Here is a 22,538-nt window from a genome sequence, read left to right on the forward strand (position 1 = left end):
CCTCCACCCGAGAGCCTCAGCAGCCGGGGCTGGCGTCGGAAAGGGCTGCGGCAGCAGGAATGACGCCCCTGCAGCTGCAGCCGATCGGAATGACGGACGTGATCGGGGCATTCTGAACCTGTCATTACACACTTCGTCAACAGACAGGGTGACCCGGTAAACCACAGCTATTATGGACCATCATATACTACAGGACTGTACAGACGCAACATTACAGACGCATAGTACAGTGGCACACAGTACAGACGCACACAGTACAGTGTGACGGTTTGTCATTCACTCAATTAACATACGCTTCACACACAGACACATACCGCGAGTTACAGAGCGTACAACTGCACAGTAACGCGGATCCAACGCGCATCCAGGGAGCTCTGCTAATCCAAACATTTTCAGGCTCGCTTCACATGCCACACGTGTTGGGATGTCTCTGCGTCCTTATCGAGACCACACACTCCAGCGGAAAGAGGCCATTCGCCATCGGCGTTCCGCACCGAACCACCCAAGCAGAGGGTCGGCCTCCCGCGCCTGCCTCTGATGGGGGCGCTGACACACGAGCAGCACAACTCTAGGTTTCTCTCTCTCTCCCTCCTCTCTCTCTCTGCCTCTCCCTCTCTCTCTCCCTCTCTCTCTCCCTCCTTTCTCTCTCTGCCTCTCTCTCTCCCTCTCTCTCTCCCTCTCTCTCTCCGTCATGCTCAAGAGCATGAGTATCTGACACACGCACCCTGCCATGCCGCACCGTCAGACCTACAATTTCAAAAATCAAATGTCTGAAGGTAGTTAGCAGGCCCTGGTCATGAGACGCCTGGCTCACTTCGCTACATTAGCGTCCTGCTTACCATCTGCAGACATGCTGAAATCAAACTTGTCGAATATACTCGAACCGAATCTCAAACAGCTCCCTGCTATTTCCGCAGGTACGCAGCACACAGAACCTCTGGACAGGCCGAAGGTTAGAGCTGAAAAGATGAGCAACAAGCTTTAAACTTGGATGAGAGAAGAGCCAAGGACCAAACCTGAGGTCTCAGTGTTAAACATCTCTAGACTATATATGGAGCACATGTCCTGCACACCTAATCTCTGTGGTTTACTTGCTGATGGGTTGGAGTTAGTTTAAATGTTTGCACTGTCCTGAGACTCCTGTCCTGGTCTGGAATATGATGGCTGGTAACTGGTATGTGCAAGCTGACTGATCTGGGTGCAGTATGGATGGGGCAGTTGTTGGTTATACCCCGGTGCGCGATATTTCAGAGTTCTGATAACTGTGTATTGTTAGTTATCATTTTCAATAGGTTTATGGTGGATAGAAATGTCCTGTTGCAGGACATAGTAACTGCTAACTTGTTCATTTGTAGAAACGAGGGCAGATGAGTGTTCGGAAAGGATGGCGCATGATGATATCGAACACCATGATAAATTTTTTACATCATCCTGCCCCCAGAGCAGGAAGCACGAGCAGCCATGCCCGTGGCATCCTGCCAAAAGTATCGCTTCTGTTGCTTCCGTGCAATTCAAGAGAAACGGTCCCTACTACACGGTGGCTCCGGCAGCTTCGGCTACGGAAACTCCGAAACGGGGCACAGGAAGTCGAGCCGGCTGCACCGACCACATGCTGGGACACAGGCCGCTAAATCTGCCGTGCCGTGATCGTTTGATTCGCTGGAAGAAAAGCGAATCCGTCTCCACTGGTGTTCCGCTTGGCTTGCTTTCCCAATGATTAGTCGTCTGGAAATCGAGGCTGTATTTGACGTGCACCGAGTGAGCCCACTTTAGCAGTCTGGACAGAAATGCCCATTATGAAGCCAATCAGAGCCGGCGGCACCAGAGGCTCCTGAGGCATACGAACGGGCCGAGCCCTGGGCCGGAGCGAGCTGACCGGTTCCCTCACATCATTCCATCTCCATTAGGCCAAGAGAACGAGTCTCCAAATTGCCCATTAAGGCTCTCAGCCTTCAGCCTATGTTCAGTTCAGCTGCAGTCACTTAATGACACTTTTGTGTGCTTAAACTGAACTCAGAAATACCCAATCAAGGGCGCGTAAGCGGAGGGAGCCGACCGGCGCCAGGCTTCGGAAACGCAGGTCGATCAGAATCCCATCGATCTGCTGCCTGCCAACTCCATGCTGATTCTATCAGTAACAGGACCTCGCCGGTGTGGGGCATGGGGTGTGGACTTGGGTGTGGAGCGTGGCAGACAGAGACTGCTGCAATTCAGTGACACCCACATGAAGCAGACGAAGGCCATTTCAGAAGAAACATCCTCTTCCTCTCCTTTCACCTTCATCTCTCACCCCACCCACCGGGATCTGTGGGCAGCTTTGCCTTTGGTTTGAGGGGTTCAATAATGAGTGAGTCACATGTGAACAGGGGTCGGGATCCCACGCCGAGTTCCTGCTGAGAGATTCCTACAAGCGAACCAACACGTCCGCCTGCGTCCACGCCACGTGAAACGGTGCTGATTGAGGGAAAGGTGGTGATTGGTCAGGAGAGCTACGCGGCGCCGGTCGAATTCGCGCGTCTGAGCCCGGGGAAGACAGAGGAACTGGCCTAATTAGATCCAGACAAAGTCTGGACAGCAAAGCACTACAATATAATGGACCCCGACAGCAACTCACTCACACACACACACACACACACACACACACTCCCTCAGAGAACTAATGGCTTTCATCCACGTTTGGGTCTTGTGTTCTCGCGTTATGCTGGAGTTTGGTCTTAGCTGAGACTGCCACTACCATCTCTGCAAATTGAGACTCGGGAACGGCACCAAAACCTCACACGACTTCCAGACCATTTAATGACACTTTGGTCTCGGGCCTCTGACCGCTCAAACGAAACGACTCAAACCATCTCCACCCCTACCACGCTTTCAATATAAGAGACGCAGTGAGTTGAACTGTGTTAGAATGCACGGAGCACAGTCTAGACTGTGCAACAGGGATAAAAAAAAGAATCTGACACTAAAACTGTGCAAATCTAATCTCTGAAAACGAAACCAACACACAAACCCAAAGTCCTCCACCAGCGGCAGTAATTACCGGTCAGAAAGCAAAAACTAGTGTTGGAGAGAGAGGTGTGCATTGTCCTGAACATCCCGAACGTCCTGTATGCCCACGTCACCCTCTCTTCTCGTCACCCGTAGGTTTCCCTTTCCCACCTGACAGCAGACCAGCAGAACCAGCAGAACCCGCTACCCAAGCGCCCGCCACCAGAATCCCATATTACTTACGCCTACTTTCATACATGCTCCTGGACTGGGCCCAGATTCTGAAGGGGTCCGGTTTCTTGGCGAGGCTGCCGTCCGCCGGCGGGTCCTGCTGAGGCAGGCCGGGCAACGGCTGGGCCGGAGGGGGCGGGGTGGCCGTCTCGGTGGGCGGGACCTGCGAGGCGTGAAGGGGCGAGTCCGAGGGGCCACTACGGTGGCTGGAGACACTCTTCTGGGAGCTGTCCTGGCTGTCCTTCCTTTCCAGGTGTTGCTGCTGGGGGTGTGTGTGTGTGTGTGTGTGTGTGTGTGTGTGTGTGTTGTGGGGGATATGTCGTGTAAAGGGGGGGAAGAGAAAAACTAAATTATCCATCATTCAACACTGATCTTTTTCCCACAATCCCTTCCCACCTCATCCACCATTCCCACACAAGCTTTTAAAACTCTCATACGTACACCGCCCTCGTCAGATCACTGTTTACAGCCTTATGTTTGAGGCGGGGGGGGGGGGGGAATTTCAAGAGTTTATTTTTTAATCAAAAGCAACCACAGACAGGAATTCTCTGTGAGCAGAGAAAACTCGGCTAAACTGGATTTTCTTTCTCTGGGGTTTGTGATCAAGTCTTCAGAGCAGATGGGAGGTGGGACTGAGAAACACACAGTATTCATCTCCTCTTGATCAACAGACGGAAGAATTCAGCAGTAGACTGGGGAGCTCTAATCCCCCAGATCATGCATGTCCTTACGACACAGGCAGTCTCTGTAACAGGCACAATTCCACAGAGAACCATTTTTAATGAGACACTGATAACATAGCACGAGGAACCCTGCAGAGCATCAGGATACGGAGCCATGCCGGCTCCTTCCCTATTCACTAGTCACATGACTTCTTAAAGAACTTAATGGATGGCGGGGAAAATGTAAATTCTGCCCAGAAACAGAGAGACACCAGCAGAGTTAGTAGTAGGAGATACAAGCAGAGTTAGTAGTAGGAGATACCAGCAGTGTTCATGGTAGGAGATGATTTTGAGTACACGAACCTTCCCCTAGCCTAAAGCCTAATCTTCCCCTAATCAACCACACCCAGCACGCACACACACACACACACAACCAGCACGCACGCACACACACACGCACACACACACACACACACACACACACACGCACACACACACACGCACACACGCACACACACCTGCTAGCCAAACCTCAACTAGATGTCACCTGGAGCGTAGAATAGTCACCCAAGCGTAACCTTGCAGGTACATGACCCAGGTTTTACTGGAGCGACGTCGGCCTGCAGTCAGCAACGACCGTCAGACCCTAAGGGACCGAGGTGACTCTCAGATAGAGGTCGAGACCAACATTCTCTCGACTGCACAACTGACCACCCACACACACACACACACCCACCCACCCACACACACGTATGCGTAGTCAATTATGCAGTTGAGAGACTGTATGTGTGATTTAATGTTCATGTGTGTTCACTAGGTGAACTAGTGAAAACAGGATAAAATGCATCAGTGTATCTGTTGAGGATGTCAGTGATACAGAAGTACTTAATTTATTTAGGGATAATGTACAAAGTCAATAAATATAATAATAATAATAATAATAATAATAATAATAATAATACACCAATTCCAGGTATCACAGATAGGTCTCCACTACCTTTTTACACAATCCAATTTATTTTTACATCTGTTACTCAAAGTTGTATAGCTTTCAATATTCCACAATGGCTGTGGGGTAAAAACCCAAGGTTATTAAATACCTGACATAATTGCAATAACAGAATGTTCCTTCAGGGGGCACCCTGGAGCCCGTCCAAGGTCTTTATGGACATCAAACACTGGCCGAGCGATAAAAACAAACGTGCTTCTCAGGAACCAGAGCAAACAGCAACCCTCAGATTACCCCACCCCGGCTCCCACGGAGCCTCAGATTACCCCGCCCCGGCTCCCACGGAGCCTCAGATTACCCCGCCCCGGCTCCCACGGAGCTTCACACGGAGCGAGAGACACACAGCACACGCATGCAAAACCAAGCAGCATCAGGCAGGAAAAACAGCAAAAATGAGAGAAGGAGAGAACCAAGAAAAGTGCGGAGCAGTAAACAGAGGATAAGACAAAGGCATTCTCACCTGTTTAGGGCTCTTTTTGGCAGGCGCCACCCCTGGTGAAACAAAAAAGCACAAGAGGGAAGCGTTAACCGTGTGCACTTGGCAATCTCACCTTCCCCACAGGCAAAAAACACGGCAGCGATCCAAAAACAGTGAGACAGATTCCGATCGGAGCGCTCGGGAGCCCCCCCCCACCCCTCTGTCTCCGGCGCGAGACAAACGAATGAAGCGCAGCGTGCCGCGTCCGCGTGCAGCGATCTGAACTCCGGTGAACGGCCCAACCCCAAGAGCCTGGCACACGCCGCCAAACGCATGTGCGCGGGGGGGGGCGGGGGGTTGGGAGAGAGGGAGGGAGAGAGAGAGAGAGAGAGAGATAGAGAGAGAGAGAGAGAGCGAGCGCGAGCAGCTCCAGACAAGTGAGTGGCTGTTACCCATGGAGAAGGAGTCCAAGACGCTAAACATCAGATTGTAGGCGAGGGACAGCTCCCCCCGGACTGACACCATCTTCCAGAGCGCCTGTCTGCAGTGTCCAGTCTGTCGAGGTCTCGTGAATCTACAGGCTCCCTCCAGCTCCGCACGCTCGCTCAACCCCCCCTCGGCACTCTCAACATCCACCCTCCCCCCCCCCCGCGTGCTTCCACAGCCCAAACAAGCCCACTTTCTCTCACTCTCCGACGTCATCCCCGGCTCGCATTTCCAGCCCATCCTGCCTGTCCTTCGCTCGCTCTCCCCATCGTCCACCGTCTGCCGGACGGACAGGGGGATGACGGAGGTGAACCGTGCGTGGACGACGCGTTTATACACAGTGAGCTGTGGTCACCAAGGCAATGATAACGAGCGTGGACGCTTTGATATGAGCAGAATCTGACTTGCAGAGCACCACTTGCAGATCAAAGCGCGCGCGCGTAGGACTCCGTGCTGCACGGATTCTGATCCCAGCCTGACCTGGAAAGCAAAAAACTGGCTTGCTGTGTGAGTGAATGCGCCTGAGCAAGCTGGACACATGTGGGCACACACACACACACACACACACACACACACACACACACACACATATCGTCTCCACTGTTTAACCGCGTGCCTGGTTGGAGTTCCAGCTGGTTTCGTTCGTCTCATCAGCTCCGCATTTTTTCCACACATCTTAATGAGAAGGTGTCCATCAGGAAATGGATCATCTTAACCCACTTAACCCATCTTTCATCTCCGGCTGAAGGTGCGGACAGTCCTTCCACACACCCCAACAGGAGAGTACAGTGACCGCAGTCCTAACAACTCCAAAAACATCCTAACAACCCCCAAAACCGTCCCAACCACCCCCACAACAGCCCAAACAACCCCATCCTAAGGTTGTAGGTCTGATATGATTGTTTCAATTTTTTTTTATTTTATATTTTTTTTTAAATAGTTTTTTTTTTTTAAATACTTAAAAAGTAGCCCTGCATGCTTTGGCTCAGAAAAAAATATGAATTTAATTATCAAAAATCAACTGCAAAGTAGCATATCCTTGTTTGAAAAAAAGAAATCATCTAAAAGAAATGTGTATAAAACAATCTAAAAACCCACCCACACTGGCAGGACGAGGGGAGCGTCTCTCTGCTCAGGTCCGTGAGCAGCACGACTCATCAGGCTCAGCAGAAACTAAGCAGTGTTAAATGAGGGGTGATGACCGGTCATGACTGCCAGAGCCATTTGGCCATGATGTGCAGAAGCACCCAGATTGTTTCCTGGGCAACAGGCAAAGAATGACCACATGCACAGTGCGCACACACACACACACACACACGCACCTACATGGAGGACCACAGCCCTGTAAGCGTGTGTGTGTGTGTGTGTGTGTGTGTGTGTGAGAGTGTGTGTGAGAGTGTGTATGTGAATGTGAGAGTGTGTGTGTGTGTGTGTGTGTGTGTGTGAGGACCTCTATCTCTTTCATCATGATCAGAGAAAATCCCCACAGCCAAATGCAGAATACCATCGTCATGGAAACAAGGTGTGACAACTCCACCCCTTGGATCAGAAGGGGCTAATGCCAGCTGGCGCACACGCACACCCACCCACCATCATCATAACACCCATTCCGGCCAACATTCCGGGTTATTAAAGATCGTCGGGAGCGCAACGTCCTGCACACCTTCACCTTTGTTCCCTTTACTGGGAAACGACGTGGTTCACTTCCGTACTGTCAGCAGAACCGCCAGCAACCAACGTGCAACACACAGGCGCGCACACAGACGTGCAAGACCAGTAGCTCACAGCGTTCTGTTAAAACACTGAATCTGTTCCATCTGTCAGAGCCAACATGGGGGGTTTCGTCATCTATACCGGGGGAGTTATGAGTGACGGAGGGGTATGAGTGTGGGGGTTGACCACTACAACATCACTGAATCAAACAAACATCAGCTAAGGCTGTTTGACCAAAGAGGAACTGAATATTCAGAACCTTTAAAGGATCATTCATAACGTAAAGGTTTATTAGTCTTTCAGAATCACGGTCAGCACCTGCTCACATAATGATGGACCAGCCCACAGTCAAGGGTCAGTGGCTGTTACTAACCTTATAAATCAACACGGCATTCAGTTTTGGAGACCCTGACGAGACCGGCCGAAGGAAAGAGCGCACATAAGGAAAGAGTTTTTCACGTGAGGCCACTCTCAGTGACTCCACCGGGGAGATGGGTGGATCTGCTGCTGATGGGTGAGTCGAAGGAATGCTGCTCCCACATCCTTACCACTCCCTGCCTCTCTCTGGGGAATGCCAGCAGCACTCTGGGCAGGAAGTGGTTTGGACAGACAGTGTACCAATGACACACTGACCACTGGAGACCAATTAAAGCTCAGAGCTCATAAGTGAAGCTGGCACACACACACACACACACACACACACACACACACACACACACACACACACACACAGGGGAAGACTTAGAACAGGGATCCAATGAGCTACATAAACTGTGAGCCAGTGTGTGTTTAAAACACCTGAATGTTTTATCTAGATGAGCTCACACATGGTTTGTGTGTGTGCGTGTGTGTAGGGGATGCGAAACAGGCACTATCATAGCTTTTTATTATTAAAACCATTTAAAACCACTCCAATTAAGGCCATCATATGACTGTCAGAAGAAGCCTGCTAATTGGCTGCAGCTAACGCGTGTTTGCGTGCGCGATGTGCTTTGCTGAACAGTAATTAAGGTCAAGGTGAGTAATTAGACCCTGACCTGAGATCAGCCTTCACAACTGCCCAACTCCCAACTGTAACACATGGTCATTGATCGGAGATCAGCACCAGGCTTGCAGCACACACCTCGAAGCAACGAAGTAGCAGAATGCAGCTCATCTAAGATGAGGCTTCACCTAAACCAATCTCTGATAATCTGAATCTCACATGACACACTCCCAAGCCAGCGAGGCGGTTTCCTCGGCTAAAACAATGAATAAGAGGCCTTTCATCCCGGAAATCGCCCCTACAGCTCTGCTCGCCTGCATCGGCCAATCACAGTGCTGAAAACGCAGATTTGCGGTGCCTCGGAGACCAGCGAACACAGCGTTGGGTTTCACGAGTGAATAAGCCGTCGATTCAGTCGCCCTCTCTCGCGTTCTTTCATACGCGGGCGGGGAAGGAGGCCGAAAGCACGCCAGCACTCGCACGCTACATAACGCATCTTACGCGGCTCTCTCACGCGGCGCACGCTTATGCTCGGCGGCGGGGAAACGCTGCCTCCTAGTGGCCGGGAGGAGGCAGGAGGCCGAGGCCACGCCCCCCCACGGCGAGTCGCCACGGAAGTCTGCGAGGCCCTAAGACCCACCTCTTTGGACCAGCATGGTGACCTCGCTGCCTTTGTGGCACTTGCTGAGCAGGTCCACCACCTGGTTGTGCGTCAGATTCTGCACATTCCTCTTGTTCACCTCCACGATGATGTCACCCTCTCGCAGCCCGCGGCATCGTGGGTAGTCTACGATCTGCTTGACCCGCTGACCCCCGCCTGATGGGCTGTCGGCGATGGTGAAGCCAAAACCCTTGTCGCCCTTCTCCATGTGCACCGTGATCAACTCAGGCTGCGTGGCGATGGAGGACGCCAGGGTCACCACGTCGCTGGGGTAACGCTCGTGCGAGCCGTCGGAGGAGGCCTCGTCGGTGGGGCTGTGGGGTCGCGGCAGGTCGGAGGTGCCGTTCAGGCTGCCGCTAACGACGCCTGTCGTCTGGCTCCCGTGGCTGGATGGCGAGTTGTAGCTCTCCTGCCCGTTAACGATGATGGGCTCCTTGTCCAGGATGGCCACGGAGGTCACCAGGCTGGTGTTGGGGTCGTCAGGGTCGAAGGGCAGAGGGTAACCCCTGCAGAGCTCCAGGTCCACCATGGAGCCAATGGGAATGGACTGGAAGATCTTCACCACCTGGGCGTGTGTGTAGCCCAACACACAGGTTTCATTTACACTGACGATAACGTCACCTGAGGATGGAGAATGAACAGTCACAAACACGAGCAAGCATACGCACACTTATGTTTAGGCCCCAGTTTAGGCGCCCCCAGGACCACCCAGAAACCCCTTCAGGACCCCCTCCTCCCCCCTTACCCGTCTCCATCTTGCCGTCCAGGGCCGCGGGACCGTCCAGGACCAGACTCTTGATCTGGAGGAACTCGTCGGGCTCGTCTCCGCCCACCACAGTGAAGCCGAAGCCGCGGTGGCTCTTCTTTAGAGTGGTGTTGATGAAGGAGCCCTTCAGCTCGGCCGGGTTACGCGTGAAGAACGGCTTCCCGCCTGCAGGGGGTGACGGAGAGGACGTGAAACGGCCGTGTGTGGAGATGACCGGACAGGACGCATCTGCTGCTCTGTCATCATGCATCAAAGATGAGTTACATTTTATACGTGAGGCAAAATCATCACGGTCGGTGCGTTCCTGATCTAACGAGTGAAACATCTCACACACACTTTTTGAAAAACAAAGACTGATCCTCTCAATGTCTCTCATCTACCCATGGCACTGTTAACCCTATAGAGGACAATGATGCTCTGTGCTGTGGGACAGCACCCATTACACGCGTCCGTGAGGGGTAAACGTGCAACATTCATGAAGTTTCTAGTAAAGATAAAGGACTTTCAAACCACTCCAGGGAGAACAAGATAGATAAGTCAGCAAGAGAGAGAGAGAGCGCGCGTGTGAGAGCGAGAGAATTAACAATGAAGATTAGAGACAGACGGCCCTCAGCTATTGGTCCCCACCTCTGCGTGTTTCCGCCTCACGATAATCTAACATGTAACTACCAAAACCTGTGTGTGTGTGTGTGTGTGTGAAGATGAATACAGAGGTGCATGTTTTCCGGAGAGGTTACATACGTTTAGGTCCCAGAGGAGGCAGTGGTGGAGCGGAGCCTGGCTCCCGGTATGTCTCCTGGTGATTGGCTGCATAGTTGGCTGGCAAAACTCCTGGTGAATGCTCCTCTATCCACTCTGAAAGAGCGAGATCAACACTGCTCAGCTGCGCGAATCCCGTCACGGGCGCACTCGCTTCCTGTGGCAAGCGGTACCATGAAAACGCAACTACCAGCGTTGGACCCAAGATGGCCACGAAGGTGCAACAATCCTGCTTCCCTGCTCGAGAGCCCCGCTAACGCGTCTCCTGTTGTACAACGCCACCACTGCAGAGGTCGATAGAATGAAACAAATATCTGAACATGTGACGAAGCTAAAGAGAGGAGAGGAAAAGGAGAAGTGCGGGGTAATCGAGACGGCGCCCGAGCCGAGTCCCGCGAGGCTCTGCAGAACGTGGTGGATATGGAACAGGGCAGCAACACGTCAGCTAGCACCAGCAAACTGCGATAATGTGACTGGGGTCCAGAGGCTGCTAGCAAAGGTCACGAAAGGTCAGCGTGCATGCCATGGGCCAATGTGGAATGTGACTCCATACTGGAAGTCCCTCATGTACTCCAGTGTCTCAGAATAAACCAATACATGATTAGCCATCATTTGTAGTATTGTATTATATTGTATTATCACACTACAGTAATATTAATTAGAATAAAGCACAGTACCGTGTCTCTAGGGCTTGTTTATACTGAACTATGAGAAGGTTAAAGTGGGAAGAGGGGTGTTGGCACGTCCAGCCAATCAAAACCTCACCACGTCCAGCCAATCAAAACATCAGAACTTTACTTTTAGAGCCGGGACACAGTGCTCACCTTGAGCTGTCTGGGACTGATCCAGCAGTTTCTTCCTCTTAGCCTCCAGTATAGGATTCTCATACTGTGTCTTTCTGTTGATGTGACTGTGTGTGAGAGAGAGAGAGAGAGAGAGAGAGAGAGAGAGAGAGAGAGAGAGAGACTTTAACGCAATGTGTGATCAATAGAAGTGCAGCCCTGTACTTGTGTTATCAGCAGTGTTATGACCCGTGCAGACAGACAGACCGTGCCACATTTATAATTGGCTTCAAAAGAAAAATCAGGTTTTCCTGTTTCAGCTCTGCTGATCCAGAAAACATGGAAAGTGAATAATGCTTTGTTAGACGGGGCCCAGGTGATAGAAAATTAGGAAACAGAGTCCTGTAAGTCACACGGCCATCTCAGGGGGGTTCTCTCTCTAGGAGGGCTCCATCTATTGTGTGACAGATCATTTCTGGGAAAATATATGTACCTTTGAAAAGATACACACAAAGAAGGCGGCAGAGTCCTCTCTGCCCCTGAGATACTGAACATCAAACCACACACAGAACAGAGAGAGAAGGAGACAGACAGATATCGGTAATTCTGAAGAATAAATACTAATACAGACATTAATCGAGGGTTTGTAGGCACAATTGAACAGAGACAATCAGCAAAACCCTGAATCCAACGACTTCATGCTCGGGTTGTGTGCCAGACTGACGTGGTGGGGGTTGATGGAGATGAAGGTGTGGCTGATTCATCACTTACTCAACGTAATAAACTCCGTACACTGGATCTTCAATCTTCTCCCAGCCTGTAGGCAACTCTAGAAAGGAAGAGTACAGACAGAGCAGATGAGCGCTCGCTGGTAAACAACACCTTTACTGTCCCAGCTAACAGTGAGAGGATAAACCTCCCACTACACAGTAACTACACTGTAACGGCAGCCGTTGGGGTTTCCACCGTTAGTGCTGGCCAGCCATGAGGCCTGATGCAAAACAAGCAAACAGTAACAAAAATTTTAAAACCCTCACCGCATCAGAGGTGCTGTGTGCTAACCAGAAAATCTAACTTCCGTAGCACCCGACAGGACAGGGCTATATACCCACTATACAACCAAATATATATACCCACCAGAGACACACACACACACAAATGCTTCCATTGGCCATTCCTTCATTCTACTTGAACTGAACACACAAGCACTTGCCTACAGTGGCTTAATACTTATATAACCAACACTAAGTGCTATGGCAACTGTGCACGCACGCACAGAGAGAGAGACAGACAGAGAGAGACAGGCGTTAAAGGCGTAAGACACAGTAACCTGTGTGTAAATGCACACACACTCTCCGACTGTGGCAGGACTACATTATTATATTTTTTTTGTGTCTTTCTCTCTTATTCGCAGAATGATGAATGATTCGGACAGATGCTTTGTCCTAACGAATCTATAAATGTCAGGCGTCGGCATTTGTTTACAGGTAATCTCCAGGTAACGTAATGTAGCTCCCAGAATGTGTCTGGTCTCCAACATTAACAATCAATCATTCACAGCCGACTATGTACGCCACTTATAGAAGCAAAGCCGACTTGTCCGAATCCAAATCCCAGACCGGCTCGGTTCTTCCAGCGGCTCCGTTTGGCGGGCCGCGGATCCAGCAGGGGGCGGTGTTGCGCAACGCCCCTACACGCTCATAGGAGGAGCTCTCCTAGAACGTGCGTTCAGCGACTTTGGATGGGCTTTTAAAAAGTTCAACACAAACAGAGATTTAAGCTTTAAGAAGAGATCGACTGGGGAACTTCTAGTCTTATATCACAATCGGATCTCCTGTGTGCCACGAAGGGCCCTGACCATCATCTTCCGAAACCACGAGCGATGGCATCTGGTCACCCAATTAATCAGGCGGAAATATACTGCCCGTGCACTGCCAGTCCGCCTCGAACAAACAAACAAACAAACAAACAAACAAACAAACAAACAAACAGACAGACAGACGGACGTCTAGTACACAGCGCCGCTCTGCACTCATGAATATGCGAGGCTGTCGCCCAACGCGCGCTGATGAGACGCGTTTGGAACGGCTGTCATACGCACGCGCGTGAAACCCGGACCGCTCGGGCTACACGCGGAGCGACGAAACACTTACGCGGCACAAATGCGAGCAAATAGTTAGAAAATAACGAGTTGTTGTTTTTTTTTTTTTTTAACACTCAGACCGTTTCTTTTTCATGAAGAATTACATTACAAACAAATTGAGCAAAGGAACGCGGGAAGTAATTAGTGGTGGATTAGAGAGGATTAGCCACACGGGTGTAAAATCTAACGCGTCCTGACAACAGGCCGACTGCATACACGCGTCCTACGAATCTGATCTGCGGCCAGTTCGGGCGCCACCTACTGGCCACAGCTGGGATTGCGCTAGCAGGTTCGAGACGGACGTGGTTTCCCCGGTGGCCTACCTACGTCATTGTCCAGCTCCTCGGTGTGTACGCCTTCTTCTCGAGGAGGGAGGGAGGGAGGGAGGGCACAGTGAAAGTGAGAGAAAAACGGCACAGAAAAGCACAGTAAGAAACGGTTAGTCATCAATCATGGAAGAGAGATTAAAGTAAATAAATAAAGAAAGATGCCCAACTGAAGAGTTCTACAGCAGGGTGAGCAGTAGCACTTGTTGAGCAGCTCCAGTTTGGTCTCTGCTGCAAGCGTCAAAGAGTCCACGAAACGAGGTGAAGGTGAGGTCAGACTGGGTCAGCCAGTGAAATTATTATTATTATTAATTACTTTTACATGGCGCCTCTCAAAGCCAAGGACGCTTTACAGGCAGAACTCAGCTTTTTACAATCAAGTCTCACACACACACACAAAAAAATGGTGAACGCTCTTTCAAACACATACACCACTGTAGTGGATTTAATTAACTTGTTAATAATTAAATAACGCAGTTGGGCAGCTTTACAACATGACCAGAGGCAGGCGAGGAGGTACAGAGGAAAGAAAGTGTCTAAAACCCCAAAGTGGCACTGCCAACACAGGATCACGCACACCCGAGGCTTAGCGTTAAGTGTGCTCGAGAAGGCAGATTTGTTTGGGTTGGGGTTTTAAAGTGACGAAAATGAACGCGGAAAACGCCACTAATTCCAGATCGAGGCTTTAGTTTCAAATGCACCTGAATTAAATATCGCTAAACACTGCAACCACACACTGCGGAAGCAATCAGCTTCGTGAGGTTTTACAGCTGAATACATTAGCAACTATTTCATATCACCACAGTGTTCTGCACGTCATTACAGAGAACGTAAACGTTGTCTGCTTAACGTTAATACTGGTAAAACATTAGCTGCTATTTTGATTGCAGAGCACAAATCACGTTGTGTGAAGGCATTTTAGTCGCTCACAGTCAAATCAAAGGAGTAGAGGTGTGTGAGGAACCTCCGTGCGATCAGTGGTTAGTGAAGTCCTTTATGATCTGGAGCTGATCTGGAGTCAGCTTTCCCCTTTATATGTACATAAATGAGTCTGTGAGGACAGAGAAAGAGCTGTTCTTAAGTCAGTGTTCTTCATCTACCTCCCCACAGAGTTTCTTTCCTGCCTCAGCTACTCAAAGGGTGCATATCAAACCCCATCCGGTTGAAACGGCTCACTCCGACATGCAAACCACACCTCTCAAGGAAAAACAAAACAAAACACCAGGCTCTCAGAGGAATCTAATTCAACACGTCCTGAAAACGAAAGCTGATTGGGAAAACTGAAGTGTGTGCGCCATTTTTGCTAGATAATGTGAATAATCCATTTCCTGCTTGTGACTTTAATCGTCTGTGACGGGCCTCTGAACAGGGCCAAGGTGATGGAGGAAACTCTACCACAGCTCAAGAGTGCCACCTACAGGCCACTGAGAGCCAGTACCAGCCATATGTACATAGGTGAAGTGTAGAAACATACAGAAACTAAGGATGGTACTGAAATACGTGAGTCTAATGTCAGACCCTAATTCTGTTTCTATTTCTATGTATACACACTAAACTGCTTTATAGGTTTACATCAAATATCAGTGCTTTTTTAAAAATATGCTTGCAGCTGTTCTTACCGTCGTCCTCACATTCTTCCAGCGGCTTCTGGGGCTTTTCCAGGCATCGTGGATCTATCCAGGAAGTGGTCTTTGTGTTGTGGCTGCGAATATACACCAGAGAGACATTGACACGTTACTGGCTTTTTCAGCACAACGTCCTGCACAACAGCATCCTGTCCGGTCCCTCCCGTCTCGACCGTAGCGCAGGTCAAAACGCCGCGGTCTGAGCCGCCAGTGATCGGCACAACTCTTGCACGCCCTGCAGATCAGCTGAGAACCATGCAGCAACAGAAAGAGATCTGCACTTTTCCACGAAGAAGCGTCATCACGAGGTATGAGGGCGTGACCTCTATACTACTGACGAGCGCTTTATTAATTACGTTCTAGTAGAACTATGGAATAACCGGAACGGATGACTTAAATTGCACATTCGGGTTACAGTAACGGAAAGACACAGTTACCCAAAACACGCTTCACAGTGAGTAGCTCGTGTATCAGCCGGCGTAACTGTGTCTAGCTGGCAACCGCGTGTGTGCCTGACATGATGCCACATACCAGGCTGATAGTGATGGGTAGAAGAGTTAAGGGAAACAGTATACTCTCAGTAGCTCACTTAAGACACCAGATGCTAAGGCATTTAACTCCAAAACGGCTGAAAACAAGCCCGGTATAGCGGCCTGTGATGTGCTCCCGTACTCTATAAAGTAGACCTCCCCATTCTCTGTGTACGCCATCTCCCAGTTCTGAGGCAGAGGGCCCAGTGGGTCCTCGTCCGAGGGGAGGCTGGGGTGTGTGTGCGTGTTCTGGGTGCTGTCCGTGGTTGATGCCAAGGAGTTGTTGAGCCGCTGGGATAGGGTTAAAGGTCGCACGGAAGGGTGCTCGTCAGGTTCACTCGAGTCTCCTGCAGGTGGACACACACACAATGAGCACATCACATCACTGTCCAGAGAGTTGCTGGGTTCTCTGGTGGAGAACAGACAGACCACACACACACACACACACACACACACACACACACACACACACACACTTCTAGTACTACGGAGTCTGCACCACTTCTCTGTTATTGGCTAAACCACACCTGGGGGCGGGTCTTTTAATGCCCCCATTCACTTCCTGACTTAGCAGCAGTGCCAAAAATCCATTTACACCTACTCCCACACACACCCACTCCCTCCTGCATACAAGGAGAAATGCACAGCCTTACTTGAAAGTGTTGCCAAAAGTCTCACAGAGCGCAAACGTGATGCCTCTTGGTGCTTTAAAATGAATCAACTTCCTAAAGGACAAATGCAACGTTTCCTTCGTGGCTTGCTTTGTTCTCTCCATGCCCTTTCACCTACATTGCAATTCACCCTCCTGCTGAAGTTCATTACAATCATGTGGTCACTCACAGACATAGCAAGTCTGTTAATGATGTTAGTTTCATGTCATTTCCGTGATGCTCTGGCAGCTAAATGTGGCCCCGTCAGGAAAGTTTCCTGAACTGAGAGACACCAGGTGTAAGTTATGGCTGGAAAGGAATGATAAATTAGAGCTACACCGCAAGATCTATTTCAGGAGTTCTTAATCCAACCTTAAAAACATCAAGGTTTGCCTGTCCAGGCACAATGTAATTATAATCCAAGAAGATTAATCTGGAATTTACATCTGCTAGAAAATTAATCAAGTTGTCAAGGTTGTAATTAATCGCGTTACGTCTCAATTTGCTATAGAAAACCAAGCAGGAAGACATTTATGAAACCGACAAGATTTTTGATACAGGACAGGTTTAACGGGTGTAGGATCCCAGTGGCTGATTATAGAGGAAACTGCTACTATTCGGCAGGTTTACTGTACTAAAACGAAAACATTACTCAACATTACTCTGTGCAGACCAGATTCACACACCTAAAGGTGAAGGACAATAACTACACTGGTGATTTCAAATAAACATCCCACACAGCACAGCCAGATGGCACTGTTTTGACTCCCAGTCTGCTAGCCAGCCGCATGCACGCACGCGCACACACACACACGTGCGCACACACGCGCGCGCGCACACACGCACGCACGCACGCACGCACGCACACGCACACTACCTGTGAAGCTACTGTTCATTTCAGGAAGCCTGTCCTCATCCTCTGTCTCCGTAGACGCTATGCCAGCATTCTGCATCTCATTGTAGGACTTGGTGCGGCGGGGCGTGGTCTCCAGGAGGGCGGGCTGGCCATGGGGAAGAGCATCGCCACTAATCACTTTCCCACCAGGGGGCTGGCTTGACGGCTTGGGTGTTCCATAGTAGTTACCTAGGCAACAGGGGCATATCGGCGTGAAGACGAGAAGACGAAGGGGGTGAGGACCAAGGGAGAACATCTGATGACACATGGTGTTTATGAGACACAGAAAGGGAGAATACATACTTAACCTCATTCACGAGAGAGAGAGAGAGAGAGCAGGGGAGGAAGAGAGAAGGGGGGGAAGAGTCAGAGAGAGGGGAGAGAGAGAGAGAGCGAGCGGGGGAGGAAGAGAGAAGGGGGGGAGTCAGCGAGAGGGGGGAGAGAGAGTCAGAGAGAGGGGAGAGAGAGAGAGAGAGAGAGAGCGGGGGAGGAAGAGAGAAGGGGGGGAGTCAGCGAGAGGGGGGAGAGAGAGTCAGAGAGAGAGAAAGAGATCTATTGCTCAAAGGCATTAAGCAGACAGGAGAGAGTGAGAATTCTGCCACTGTGGAGGACAGTGTGGGGAGCTCAATAAACATGGAGAAGGTGTAGTGCTGTGGTGTAGTTCTGTGGTGTGGTGTAGTGCTGTAGTTCTGTGCTGTGCTGCAGTGGTGCAGTGCTGTAGTGTGGTGCGGTGCTGTAGTTCTGTGCTGTGGTGCTGTGGTGTGGTGTGGTGCAGTGCTGTGGTGTGGTGCAGTGCTGTGGTGTGCTGTGGTGCAGTGCAGTGCTGTGGTGTGGTGTGGTGTGGTGCAGTGCTGTGGTGTGGTGCAGTGCTGTGCTGCAGTGCTGTGCTGTGGTGCAGTGCTGCGCTGTAGTTCTGTGCTGCGGTGTGGTTCTGTGCTGCGGTGTGGTTCTGTCCGATTCAGTCTCAAGCTAATCCATCGATCAGACGTCTTCCCAACACCACACTCCCAGGATTGGGAAGGACGAATTAGAACACTCCAAGTGGTATCGAATGTGTCAGCTGTGTGTGTGTGTGTGTCTCACACAGATACACAGAGTATGATGAAACTGTATGAAATATCTGTGTTGTGGTGGTCTAACCAGGTACCGTGTAGTAGAGTCTGTGACCATTACAAAGAGACACCATAAGCAAACAGAGTAGCAAACACACACACACACACACACACACACACACACACACGTGCACGCTTGCTTGCTTTCCTGTGTGTAATCCACACCCAGTCTGTGCAATGATAAAAATGAAATGTGCATTATATTACAGACAGTGAATAATAGACACAGTGTGACTAGGATTGGAATGGAGAGAGAGAGAGGGAGGGAGAGAGGGAGAGAGAGAGAGAGAGAGAGAGAGAGAGAGAGAGAGAGAGAGAGAGAGAGAGAGAGGGGGGAGGGGGAAGAGAGCAAGAATGAAAGAGAGAGAGAGAGAGAGAGAGAGAGAGATGATCCGTGCTGTGCTGTTAGACCTCCTCGTAGTCCTGTGAAACATGTGCTACTGAAACAGGTACAAAGGACCCAAGTATAGTGGGAAGAAATACCAGGACCTGAGTATAGTGAGAAGGAATACCAGGATCTGATTATCCTGTCCTGGAATGAATGAGGCATTGTGTAGCAATTTCTGATTGGTGCGCGTGTTTTGAAATGTCTGTCTGGATTGAAATTCCAAACAAATGTTTATTGGAGATTACCTTCATAAGAGCCAATTTCCAGAAGTGTTCCACTCTGCTCCAGTTTCAAGAAGTCCTCTACAGACAAGAAGTTGTAATCTACACCAGGCACCTCTCCGTCACGAGGGGGGCGGGTTGTACCTGCAGAGATTGGGAACAGGGAGCTGCTTCAGACATCCAATAGGCTAATCATGCCATCAGTCATCCAGTCATTCATTCCTGATTGGTGTCTCCATCAGGGTAGATGTTAACATTCTCACATTAATATTAAGTCATTTTGGAAGACTTACAAGTTATCACAGGAACATGCAAACGGTAGAGGAAACAAAGGGTTAAAAATCCTGCACTATAGAAGACCAGAGTGCAGAAAAACACAGTATACTAACAACTCTTAAAAATGAGACAAACCCAATTAAAACATTCAGTAATGTGGACCAAAACGACACTTATCCCCTGAATCTCCTCAAAGAAAACAGCTTCATCTAAAGCCAGAGGAATTTCTGCCTTCAGAGTTTCGACGCTCCAAGGTTCAGGCTACATCTCACAAACCGAGTCACATGACAAAACACCTTAAGCTCGGTGTGCTCCAATCCCCAACCTGCTAACGGTCCACTGCTGGAACAGAGGTGATCATGCAACATAGTAGGAAGGTATGCACCAACAGGGGGCAGCGCAGAGCAAGCTGATGTGTGGCAGTGCCAAGCCCCCCCTCATCCCCATACCAAAAAATCCAAACACTTTCAGTGCAAACGTAAAAACTTCACCACCACGGCGGTGAACGCATACTGTGAACGCATCATAAGAAAGACCAAAGCACGGTACCGCGCGAGTCCGGTTGTGGGTCTCCGATCGGCATACCTGCCCAGATCCCCCCATCTGCCTGCTCCATCTGGGTCAGCGCTCCGCCTGTTCACGCCACCTCACCCAGCGCTCCGACGTCTCGGCTGAGAGACGGGCTCCGGCCTTGGCCGTAACCGGACGCTGGGGTGTTAACTTGAGCGCAGAGACCGCGCTGTCCATGTTCCCGGAGCGCGCATCTGACAGCCAGGCGCTAAGGAGCTACTGCGCCTCTGCCTTCCGTCGCTCGACTACAAGAGGACTGGTGGACCTCTCGGCCGCATCCTGGTTACAGTTTCATCCAGGAAGAGTAATGCACCTGCCTCCGAAGCCCTGCTCAGATTTCCGCACTCGGCGCATGACTCAGCAAACAGCGACGACGTCCAGGTCAGCGGACGACCTCGCCGAGGCCCGTATGCCACTCGAACCTCTGCCCCCCACGCAGGCTTCCTAACTCACACGTTTCTAATACACAGCATAGGGAGTAAAGCAAAAATGTTTTTGTGACTTGAGCATTTACAAGAGATCCAGTGTGTGTGTGCGCGCTGCAGTCAGTCACACAGTTGGTTTCTGTTGCTAGGGACAACCTTGGAAGGCCAGAATCAACCGTAGGCCTGTCCCTGCAGACGGTGCAGAGATGTCTTTGAACTAAAGTCTGCTCGTCAAGTCCGAGCAGAGACCTGTGAGAACCAACACGGCATTCAACACAGTGGTGGTGGGAGAGGACGTCTGTGTGAGAGGACACGGTGAACCAAGTGTGCTAGACCTCTGACATCATGGGGCAGCGGGTAGGCGTCGCCTTACGAGAGGAAGTGACCCAACACGGTCTGAGAACCAAACCTTGTGTGTGTGTGCCCAAGCCCCCCAAACCAAACCCTTAGATCTGGGGAGCTAATGAATTATTACTTTTATGCTTTTAAGTTGCTGCACGTAATAAACTAACACTGCAGTGTAAAAACATTCCTGATTACAGACCTTCCAATCACTGACTTGCCTTGCTGGGGTCAGCGGACTAGACAGGGTGACCAAAGGCTTCCCTGAGATTAACAACGCGCACGGCTGTATTCAGTCACAGGTGACAACATGCGCCCGGAACACCCACCTCTGCACCACGCACCTTGCACATGGGTCAGCGATTGGGGAAGAGCCCACCAACCAAATGGCCCACCACCTCCTACAACTACGCCACTCCCACAATACCCCAAAATCAACAAATGGGCCAACTGCTCTCACACACACACACAGACACACACACACGCGCATGTGAACCCACCCACCCACACACACGCACACACTCCCCAACCCTGTAGAAACAGCAGAATGATAAAACCTTCATTCACGTTGGACGTCGTCTGGTTTGTGTACGTCTGTAAGAGTTGTGTAGTCTCTGCGGTGTCGTAGCAGAGTTGTGACAGGTCTGAACCACGATGTCTGGGGCTGTTGCTACAGTCTGCTGGCAGGCCCATGCCAGAAACACATGCATTCTTAATACCATACTAATCTCTATTTTGAGTCATCTGACTTCATGCATCTTAACTGACACACATTTTGATGCAGTCTGTGTCCCCAAAAAGACATCAAAACCAAAACTGGAAAATCAAATGCGTGTAAAAACAGCCCACACCTCCGCAGTAGCACGGCACGGGAGGGAAAGGGAGGATTTGTGTTTTAGAAATGCAGAGCTGACTTAGCCATGATGGTGTCTCTTACGGGTTGGGTACGCAAAGACCGAAGGAAGCTGTCAAAAAAAAAAAAAAAAGGCCAGAAGAACCATCATACGGTCAGCATCGTCCTAAAAGCTTCAGGTCACGCAAAAGTCTTCCACGCGAATCCGGCTTGACTCAAGCCTCTAAAAATAACCGCGTGCGAAAAATCCTGCTCATTCACCCTGTTAAAGGGTTTCAGAGGGTGGTGTGGATTAAACCCCCCCCCCCCCCCCCCCCCGCCCCGCCCCGCCCACGCGTGACCCAAACTCTACACGTCACACGCAAACATGGCCGTCTCGGGAGGGAACAGAGCATGTGATCTGAGCTCTTCAGACAGCAGACTCACTATGTCCATCAGACCCTAAAAACAATGTGGACACGACCTGACCGGAGCAGTGACGACAGAGCACGGGAAAATACACCAAGAAATGAACATTCGCGAGGAGGGGCCTCAATAGCCCAATACCACCGCCATCCACCTGAAGTCATAGTTACTGCTGGTATTTCACAATAACACACCCAATTCATTCTTTTTTTTGATTATTCGACAGTAGAACACACACATCAATATCTTGGACCATGTCTCTCTAGAGACCACCTAGACAAGTTCAGACCTTCTTCAAACTTCCTTTCCCCTCACACAGA

General features: G+C 50.4%; 1 protein-coding gene across 12 annotated transcripts in view; it reads right to left on the minus strand.

Annotated features, from left to right (window-relative positions):
- Positions 1–22,538, minus strand: part of magi1b (membrane associated guanylate kinase, WW and PDZ domain containing 1b) — a 74,719-nt gene that overhangs the window by 13,380 nt on the left and 38,801 nt on the right. For 6 of the 12 annotated variants that reach the window (XM_081705841.1, XM_035520372.2, XM_035520370.2 and 3 more), the window contains 12 exons: positions 19,372–19,491; positions 17,609–17,815; positions 16,224–16,428; positions 15,546–15,628; positions 13,924–13,959; positions 12,229–12,286; positions 11,500–11,585; positions 10,658–10,771; positions 9,896–10,081; positions 9,130–9,771; positions 5,348–5,379; positions 3,229–3,478 (listed from right to left, as the gene is read on the minus strand). In XM_081705841.1, the coding sequence (XP_081561967.1) occupies positions 3,229–3,478; positions 5,348–5,379; positions 9,130–9,771; positions 9,896–10,081; positions 10,658–10,771; positions 11,500–11,585; positions 12,229–12,286; positions 13,924–13,959; positions 15,546–15,628; positions 16,224–16,428; positions 17,609–17,815; positions 19,372–19,491 (2,019 nt within the window). The remainder of the gene's footprint in view (positions 1–3,228; positions 3,479–5,347; positions 5,380–9,129; positions 9,772–9,895; positions 10,082–10,657; positions 10,772–11,499; positions 11,586–12,228; positions 12,287–13,923; positions 13,960–15,545; positions 15,629–16,223; positions 16,429–17,608; positions 17,816–19,371; positions 19,492–22,538) is intronic. The other 6 variants (XM_081705840.1, XM_035520375.2, XM_035520369.2 and 3 more) reach the window with 3 other exon arrangements.

Source organism: Electrophorus electricus, chromosome 22, assembly GCF_041902795.1.
Source record: "Electrophorus electricus isolate QZ-2024a chromosome 22, ASM4190279v1, whole genome shotgun sequence".
NCBI lineage: Eukaryota > Metazoa > Chordata > Actinopteri > Gymnotiformes > Gymnotidae > Electrophorus > Electrophorus electricus.